Source organism: Chiloscyllium plagiosum, unplaced genomic scaffold (assembly GCF_004010195.1).
Source record: "Chiloscyllium plagiosum isolate BGI_BamShark_2017 unplaced genomic scaffold, ASM401019v2 scaf_13276, whole genome shotgun sequence".
Taxonomy (NCBI): Eukaryota; Metazoa; Chordata; class Chondrichthyes; order Orectolobiformes; family Hemiscylliidae; genus Chiloscyllium; species Chiloscyllium plagiosum.
The window spans coordinates 4023-14031 of NW_025211893.1; the positions used below are offsets into that span (position 1 = coordinate 4023).

Sequence of the window (10009 nt, forward strand, 5' to 3'; positions counted from 1 at the left end):
CATACCTGACAAATAAGATGGTTGTGTTTCTTGGAGGTCAGTCATCTCAGCTGAGACTCATCAGGGTATTTTCCCAGGCCTAACCATCTTCAGCTACTTCATCAATGACCTTTCCACCATCTTAAGATCAGAAGTGGGGATATCTGCCGATGGTGGCACAACGTTTAGCACTATTTGCAAATCCTCAGATGCAGAACCAGTTCATGTTCAAATGTGACAAGATGTGAACAAGGCTTGGTCTGACATTCAATGGTGTTACGATTACTGAATTCCCCCACTCTCAACATTGACCAGAAACCCAACTGGTCTTGCCACATAAACAACACCACAAGATTGGGTCAGAGGGTAGGAATCCTAGGGAGAGTAACTCATCTCCTGACTCCAATAAAGCCTGTTCACTGTCTACAAAGCAAAAGGTACAATTCAGATGTGGGATGGAACACACCCCACTTGTTTGGATGGGGGCAGCTCCAACAACACTTAAGAAGCTTAACACCACCCAGGACAAAGTAGTCCACTTGATTGACATCACATCACAAGCATCCAATTCCTTCACTACCAATGCTCAATAATGTGTATTACAAGGTGCACTGCAGAAATTCACCAAAGATTCTTAGACAACAGCAATGTCCAGTTTCATCTAGAAGGTCAAAGGCAGATACGTGGGAACACCACCACCTGCAAGTTGCCCTCAATTCACTCACCATTCTGACTTGGAAATATATCGCAGTTCCTTCAGTGTCACTGGGTTAAAATCCTGGAATTCCCTCCCTTTCAGCACTGTGATATGACTCATAACAGATCTACAATAGTTCAAGAAGGCAGCTCACCATTACTTGCTCAAGGACAATTAGGAGAGGTAATAAATGCTGACCAGCCACAATGCTCACATCATATGAGAAAACGTGAGAAAAACATTGAGACCATGAGCTAAGAGCATGAATCCATACAAAATCCAAAATATTAAGACTGCCAACACTTTATCTTAGTGTCAACTCTGTATACCGATCACATTCAACATGCAAGTCAAAACGTGATAAGCAAGTTCCAATTTGGACCCAAAAACAACCTAGGTCAATCCATCAATGCAGTACTGTTGAAGGTGCCTTATTTTAAACCAATGCCCATCCACAACATCCAGCTGGAAGTGAAAATCTGCTGCACTATTTTAACATTTCTCACAATGACAACACATCAACTGGCTGTCGTCCCCCTCGCTATTCTAGCTACAGGGCTTGGCAACATTGACAGCAACTGCATTTCAAAAATAACGCCTGACTGATAAACACTGCAGGAAAAAAATACCGGCCTTGAAGAGGGTGCAATGCAGATTAGAGTATCTGGAACGATACCAGACCCCAAAGGGTTACAGTTCGAGAACAGATTATGCATTTTAATTTGTAATTTTGAATCTCAGTTAGTTAAGGTGTAATTTAGTGAAGGTGTTCAAAATGATAAAAGGATTCAATGCGACTCATACAGAAAAACTTTGTAGGGGATTCCAGAACAAGTAGGCAAGTAAACTGAAAACCACAACTGAGCTAGTTAACAATGAAATTAAGGAGGACTCCTCCTCCACCACTCTCTCCCCCTCCTCTCCTCTCCTCCCCCCCCCCCCGCCCACAAAGGAAAGCAGAAATTCAAAACCATCTTCACTAACAAAAGGTTTTCGTTAGACAGAAGGACCCAGCAATATGCAACGAAAACAAGTCGTCACTGAAGATGAGACACTAATTAACCTTAATCTAGTAGAACAAGTTTGAACCTGAATACCCTGCTTCCACACATCCCGGGAATACAAGAGATGTTATGAATTCATGCTGATTTCTAACTTATCACTTACTGTAAAATTAAAGTTTTGATGATGCCAATTAGAACATCAGTATATTCTATTGCACATTGAAGCAATAGAAATTTCTACACATAACTGCACAAAACTTGAATTCAAGCCTCACGCTTCATGAAAGGAACTTGATTTTTTTTAAAAGCAACTAACCTGTTTGAGGTTTAATCCCCAAAACAAAGTGTTCAGTGAAGAGTAAAACAAGTTTACTTTGTTTTGACCATCACATGCCCCCAGGGCTGACACTCCCAATCAGCAATCTTTTTAAAAAATGCATTTACAAACTCAACAATGCACATGTGTTTTACTACCTTGGGATACATTCATTCTTCAAGATTACCAATAATTCAAAAGGGACAGGGGATTCAGGGCATAGTGAACTGTTTCTCAACATCTACATATACAGTGCAAATCTCAATAATGAGTACAATCTTTTTAAATGGACAGCTGAATTAACTCTGAATTTCAGCTGAAAGAATACCAACTTTTTTTTTTACAAAAGTTTGCTCATAGCCACAACCATTCAATCTTCAGACTAGGAAACTCAATGTTGACCATGAGGATTAGCACGTCAGCCCTCCCAATGAGGGGCAGCTTGGTAGTTTTGATCTGAGGAATCCCGAGATGATTGACAAATCCAATAAATGGAAGTTTTCTTCAGACCCCTCTCTGCTGATTGGTATTCCAACTAATGTAAAAGTCTCATCTTCGGAGTCAAATAGTTGTGAATTCACACTGCACACTAACTTGAGCATGTAACCTGGAACAATAATACATTGAAGCACTGAGGCTTGTATTTTAAGAGAGGTGTTAATTCGTCAGATGAGACAGTCTCAAACTACCTGTTTAAAGAAGGACTGAAGATCAAGTATTAGCCAAAGAAAAATAAGCTCTATGGTACTACAGATATAATTTCTCTTGCAACCAGCACAAAAACCAGAATACCAGTCACCTATCTCATTGCTTCTCTTCTGAATGGATTCTGAAACAAAATGGCAACCACATTTGCCTACAAAAAACAATCACGACAGTTCATAGTGAACTTGAAGCATTCTGGATGCTCTGGCATATAATGCATTATATCAAAGCAATTTTATTCCATGAATGCGTTTCATTGAAACACCGCACCACATCACACGAAGATGGCCAATCCGATAAATAAACAGTATGTTCCAATCACATGGCTCAGGTAGCTTTGGAAGCAGCCCAGAGCAGTTTGTCTACCCACTAGGTAAAGAATGGCATTGGCATCAGTAGACCTGAAAAAAGGGGAGAGAAAATAAAATGGAAACCAAAAACCCTACTTTTAACCTTATGCAGAGTCACAATTGAGTAATTTCAAGTAGTAGTTCGGATTCCTCATTTAACCTGGATACAATCAGGTTAAAAACTGGCAGTGAACACAGAATCCTACCTTGTCTACACTTTCAGGATCCTTGAAGAGGATAAACCCAAATCCTCGCGAGCGCCCAGTCACAGGATCCATTTTGATTACGCAGTCTACAATCTCTCCATATTTAGAAAAGTAGTCCCTTAAATCTTTCTTGCTTGTTTCCCAGCTGAGTCCACCAACAAACATCTTCCTGCACAGTGACAATATAAAAAGGAAGGGCAAATCAGTTTTAAAAACAGTGCTCGTACAAACATAGTAACTTAGGTCTGGGACAACTTGGCCAATGTTGATAGTCTCCTCCACTGCCATTTCAGCATAACCTCAACTCTTGGCTACATAAGGTGGATGCCCACTTTGTACTTCCATCTGTTCTGGATCTCAAGCTAATATTACCAATGTTATATTACATACAAACATGAACTCTGCAGGACTAATCATTCAGCAAGGAGTAAAAATGGGTCACTGACCCTTCAAGAGCCTTGCATCAGCCACTTTCCCCATAGTTTAAGAACTTGGGAGTTGTATCTTCAGATACATGACTGATCATATCCTGCACACAAGTGAAAACCACTCCAAGTAAGCCTGAAAAAAAAAAGAGAATTGACGGAAGTTTTGTTCAGTTATATTCACAGAATGCAGACATTACTTGCAGAAAGCAATTAATATTATTTCTTATTGACTTAATTGTCAATAGTCCAAAATGATGTACAAGTCTGGCAATGATATACTCAGAACATGGATTCACAAACTAACAGGGAACCTTAAACTTTTCTGCCAATCCTAGACCATGCATGGCACAATACTGTACACACATTCCAGTTTAATGCAGTGAATAGCATTTTGCAATATCTTCCCCAAAATTATCGTTGAGGTTATTTCTAATGTCCAACGGGCCTTTCACATTTAGTCTTTGGCTGAGCAGCAAGCACAAAGGCCTATGTTATCACAACTCTGCAACCACCTGACAAAGGAGCAGCACTTCGAAATCTAGTGATTCCAAATAAACCTGTTGGACTTTAACCTCATTTTTTTTAAACTTCTAAACGCAGAGTATATCCCAAACAGACTCAGCTCCATCAGAAATTTGCACTAAACATATTTATGTAATAAAACTGAAGCAGAAAAAAGTGAAAGAATTAAAGTAATTTTAATGAATGGTAACATTGATTTTAATTTCATTCCAAAACTAAAATTAATCTGAATTGTTTAATTTGCTTGTGGGATGTGTGCATTGTGGATAGATTCTTGTTTGCCAAAGCAATTAAAGGTTATTGAGGATAGGTGGGAATGTGGAATTTTAACACAAACAGATCAGCTATGATCTCATTGAACGGCAGCGCAGGCTTAAAGGGTCAAATGATCTACTTCTGCTTCTATTTTGTCTGCATGATTCATGTATAAACATAGCTCTGCAACATTTGAATGGCTTTTAAAATAGTTTGCATATACCACATTATAAAACTGTGCCAATACTCAAAATTCAAGCTATGTGCATCATGGCACGGATTTGGAAATTATAACATGAAGCACATAGGAGTACTGGAGCAAGAGTGAATGAAATTAAAAATATAATCTTCTGACTCAGGAAATATAAAGTAGATGTTATTTTTAAAAAGGGTACAGAGTGGAAAACTCACTGCAATGATGCTAAATTCCATCTAATATGAAACTTACTTTGTCAAGAGAACCCTATCCCACCATACTGGCTAGTGGCTCCATAGCTCTGTGCATAGCAAGCTCAAAATCCACATTCATCTCCCTCTTTGGCCTATACCCCTTTCAAGGATGCATCCTCTCTTCTCATCCCAGTCAACCATCTGCTCTCTCCTCCCACCCTCAGTCCACCACTGGTGACAGAGTTGCAGTCATTTTTTTCTCCAACACACAAACTCCATTCTATCCATCGCTACTCGTTATACCCGTCTCCAATTTCATGTCTGATAAAAACTGGGTCTTTTTTCTACATTTTTTTGGCATTTCAATCCCTTCAGTCGCAAGGATAATAATATGATCATATTATCTGTATTTAGTAACATTTAAACTGGTTACTAGTCTTGTTTTATATCTTTTCAAATTATTTGGATCCTTCACAGAACTTAAAACATTCAGAAAATATACAATTCCTACAGTATTTATACCATAAACCCAGAGTAAAATTTGCAACAATAACACTATCCACTCCTCCCTATTCTCCCAAAAATCAGTTTGAACAGTATTGCCTTTTGAGAAACTTTGAGTCTTACATATGACGCATTTGCTACAGGAGATGCAGGAAACGCTTGACCATGGCCAGGAAAGGGGGGACCATTTGTTCAGAAGAATTGGGGACATCTGTCCTTAGTGTCAATGGATCGGTATAAATAAGATGATCATATTTGTTCACTTGTAGAATGTGTGGCAGTACTTCCTTCTCAAGCCGGAGGCTGGAAGATTGCACATATTTCACAGTAGGAGGTCGGATAACTAAAATTATGGTTATACCGAAGACTCTTAACAAACCTCATACTCAATAGGAAAAGAACTTGTAATTCCATAAGCTGAGTGAAATACGCATTAAAATATCAGGATTGTTCTATTACAAGTATACTACACTGAGAAGATTTGAACTGGTGAAGCTCAGCTCCCTCATCTTGACTGTTCTGGAATATGAATGTCTCATTACTCTCACTAGGAAAACATGAAGGCTGAATCTGACATAGTAAGGAAGTTGGGAGATGTTTATGTGAGTGAGAGAGAGAAAAAACATTCTTCTGTAAATTACATTCACTGTCAGAAGGGTTCAAGGGACACAGAGCAAGCGAGCGAGAGAGCGAGAACGAGATATAGATAGACAGAGATAGAGGATGGAAGCTGGTGGAAAGATGAACCCTTTGTGGTCTGATTTGAGTGCACACTGGCTTGTCATGGGTTGAATGTTTGTGGATTGTCCCCTGGAGCTCAAGATCCAGAATGTTATGAATTTAATTTGCCTTCTGGAAATCTAAGATGATTTTAAAAGAAAAGGCTATTTTGTAGGACAACATTGGACATATTAGTTGAGCAAGGTCACCTCATGACCTTCCCCAAATAGTTTAGACTAGTCCCTCTTATGATGTACTGTTAAAAGGGAAGGTTATCTCGTCAAAGCATATGGCCATTTGGGGCCTGGCTGGATCAAGGTTTCCCACTTTGATGTGCATGTAGCTTAATTAGTCAAGCGTACTCAGAACTGTCAATGGGTTTTTCCTCTGCAAACTTTTGCCATTTTATTGTTTCTTATCTAATTAAGGACACATGGTGTTTTTGTAATTTAAAAAAAAAATTCTGTATAAAGACAGCTTGTTTGCAGCAATATGCAGAGTAGCCCAAGAGGGCTCTTAGGGGTAAGAGCTGGCGCCACTACTTTGCTAATGGCTTTAGAACCTCAAGCCTGACTTCTAAATATCAATGTTATAGTGTAACATTGATGCCATTGGTAAATAAAGATAATAACTTAAACTATACTGTAAGAGTTTTATATTCTAGACTACCACAGAGTACCAACTCCGGGACAAACCAAGAGAGACTTACAGGTCAAGCCGTCTTGAATAGGTACTTTTACACCTTCAATTTGGTTCATTTCCAGTTTGCCAAAGCAAACCAACCCAGAGTTTCTCTGGATTAGATTATCAATTAGCGGCAGTTGCGTACTGTTCTTGCCTACCAAGAACTGGAGCAAAGCTGCCCAAACAGATTTCATAAAGAATTTTCAACTTGACAGGAAAGGCTTCTAGTCATCACCAAATTCTATTCACTCATTGAACCCAACCAGCAGAATGGATAAGTGAATGGGCAAAAAACTTGTCAGATGAAATATAATGCAAGAAAACATGAGACTATAAGCAGAATATAGAAGCTGAATATTACTTAAATGATGAGACATTGCAGAAGGCTGCAGCAGAGGGGGATTTGGAGGTCCTCATTAAAGAATCACTAAAAGCTAATATTCAAGTTTAACAGGTTACAGGGAAGGTAAATGAAGCATTGCACTTTATTTCAGACAAAATAAAGTCTAAAAATAGAGAAGTTGTACTAAAGGGCATGATTCAACCCACACTTACAATAGGGAGCAGTGGGTGACTTGTAAGTTTGATTCCATTGGGTTCGACTGGGCCCTTACTGTTTGTTGGGTACATTAATGATTTTACTTAAACATAGGAGTACAATCACAAGGTTTGCAAATGATATGGAAACTAGTGCAGTGGCAAATACTGAAGAGAATAGTCCTAAAGAGAATATGGGAGTGGTTAAGACAGCATACGTGAAAGTAGATCATCTGTATTTTAGGGGTAAATGGTTCTAGTGAACAAGGTGATCTCAACGAAGTGCATCAGAAGAGAAATGGTAATGATCAGAGATGAGGTAGGCTACACGGCACCTAGCACTGGTGGTCAGAGAGCAAAACCACCAGCAGATGAAGCTAAACAAATGAAGAGTCATTTAATTTGATAAAAGTGAGGGTATGAAGGGTTTTGTTAGGAGTCAATTGAGACACTTAATGCAGGGAAGGTTGTGCAACCAGATAGCACATGATGTGGTCCAGCTAATTCAACTGATGGATGTGGAAAACAGTTAAAAATTCAGTATCTCAGCAACATAAACTTTTGGCCACTCAAGCTAATCTGGATGCAAAGGTGATTTACCAAGATGTTGCCTAGGATGGAGCATTTCAGCTCTGGAGAGAGACTGGATGAGCTCAGGTTGTTTCATGTGGAACAGTAAAGGTTGAGGGCAAACCAGATTGAAGAGCAAAACATTGTGAAGGGCCTGGACATGAAGAATAGAAAGCAGCTATTCCCCTTAGTCGAAGGATCAAAAACAAGTAGTACACTTATAAATTGAAAGCAGGAGATTTAAAAGGTCTTTGAGGAAACCTTTTTCACCCAGCAAGCGATGAGAGTTTGGACTGCCCTGTTTGGTGGGTACCCGAAGGCAGGTACTTTAAAAAGTACTTCAATGTATGATACTGTACTTCATATATTCATCCAAGGAAATGGGCCTACTGCAGGAAACTAGTTATAAGACTAGTTAGCAGTAACCTGTTAGCAGTATATTTTTGTGGCGGTACAGATTCAATGGGCCAAAGGGCCTCTTCTATACTTTATGGTTATATGATTAACATAAACAATGATCTCTTGCAGCAATGCCATACCAAGCTCTGATATAACACTAATGTCAGTTTTGAACACCATAACAGCCTTTGCAGAATAGCCTGCAATGACTGCTGTATCACTCCATATCGTAGAAATCAGGTTGAATTGTTATAAGCTCTGTTGTCTCACATCAGACACAGATGTGAGTATAATCTCGGTCCTCAAATGAGTTTCTTTCTCAAACAGCTATGTTCACACCAAGGTAGATTTCCCACCTTGAGGGGCTATAATGACTGGTTGGTGTGAACCAGAGTCCTCCATTACTTCCTGCATTTGCTACTTTTCTGGCAGAAAGTCACTTCAGTGCCTGATGGGGGCACCTACCATGCACTCAAGTTAAAATCAGGGCAACGAGGTCTAATGACGATCTCAAATAAAAAACATGTGAAATTTACCAGGCACCAGATGCAAGACATTAAACATCCTGTTAGCAGTATATCCACACCTTCAACTAAGAGTCAAAATCAGCATAAAATTTAGCAGTAAGCATTAAACTAAGAAAACAAAGGTATCTTTACACAGCAAACACTCTATAGAGAGTGTATTGATTACAAATAAACTATACGGAGTAAATGTTCATAAGAGCATGACCAAACCAAAGTGCAGCACACACATTTTAGATTTTACAATGGTTGCAAAATGGCCTTGTAGAATGCAGTGTAGACTGAAGGTGATACTGGCAAGACTGCAATTACCATCAATCCTCATGTATAGGAGTAGCCATGGGCACCCGCATGGGCCCCAGCTATGCCTGCCTCTTCGTAGGATATGTGAAACAGTCCATCTTCCGCAACTACACTGGCCCCACCCCCCACCTTTTCCTCCGCTACATCGATGACTGTATCGGCGCCACCTCGTGCTCCCACGAGGAAGTTGAACAGTTCATCCACTTCACCAACACCTTCCACCCCGACCTCAAATTCACCTGGACAGTCCCAGATTCCTTCCTCCCCTTCCTCGACCTTTCTATTTCCATCTCAGGCGACCGAATCAACACGGAAAATCTATCTCAGGCGACCGAATCAACACGGAAAATCTATCTCAGGCGACCGAATCAACACGGAAAATCTATCTCAGGCGACCGAATCAACACGGAAAATCTATCTCAGGCGACCGAATCAACACGGAAAATCTATCTCAGGCGACCGAATCAACACGGAAAATCTATCTCAGGCGACCGAATCAACACGGAAAATCTATCTCAGGCGACCGAATCAACACGGAAAATCTATCTCAGGCGACCGAATCAACACGGAAAATCTATCTCAGGCGACCGAATCAACACGGAAAATCTATCTCAGGCGACCGAATCAACACGGAAAATCTATCTCAGGCGACCGAATCAACACGGAAAATCTATCTCAGGCGACCGAATCAACACGGAAAATCTATCTCAGGCGACCGAATCAACACGGAAAATCTATCTCAGGCGACCGAATCAACACGGAAAATCTATCTCAGGCGACCGAATCAACACGGAAAATCTATCTCAGGCGACCGAATCAACACGGAAAATCTATCTCAGGCGACCGAATCAACACGGACATCTACTACAAACCAACCGACTCCCACAGCTACCTGGACTACACCACCTCCCATCCT

At 40.1% G+C, this 10009-nt stretch overlaps 1 protein-coding gene across 1 annotated transcript in view; it reads right to left on the bottom strand.

The window, feature by feature from the left end:
- Window positions 1-3206: 3206 nt before the first annotated feature.
- The window catches only part of LOC122547182 (heterogeneous nuclear ribonucleoprotein D0-like), a 13476-nt gene continuing 6673 nt past the window's right edge, over window positions 3207-10009 (bottom strand). The window contains exon 2 of the mRNA XM_043685785.1: window positions 3207-3426. Coding sequence (XP_043541720.1) covers window positions 3222-3426 — 205 coding nt within the window. The 3' untranslated portion in view covers window positions 3207-3221. The remainder of the gene's footprint in view (window positions 3427-10009) is intronic.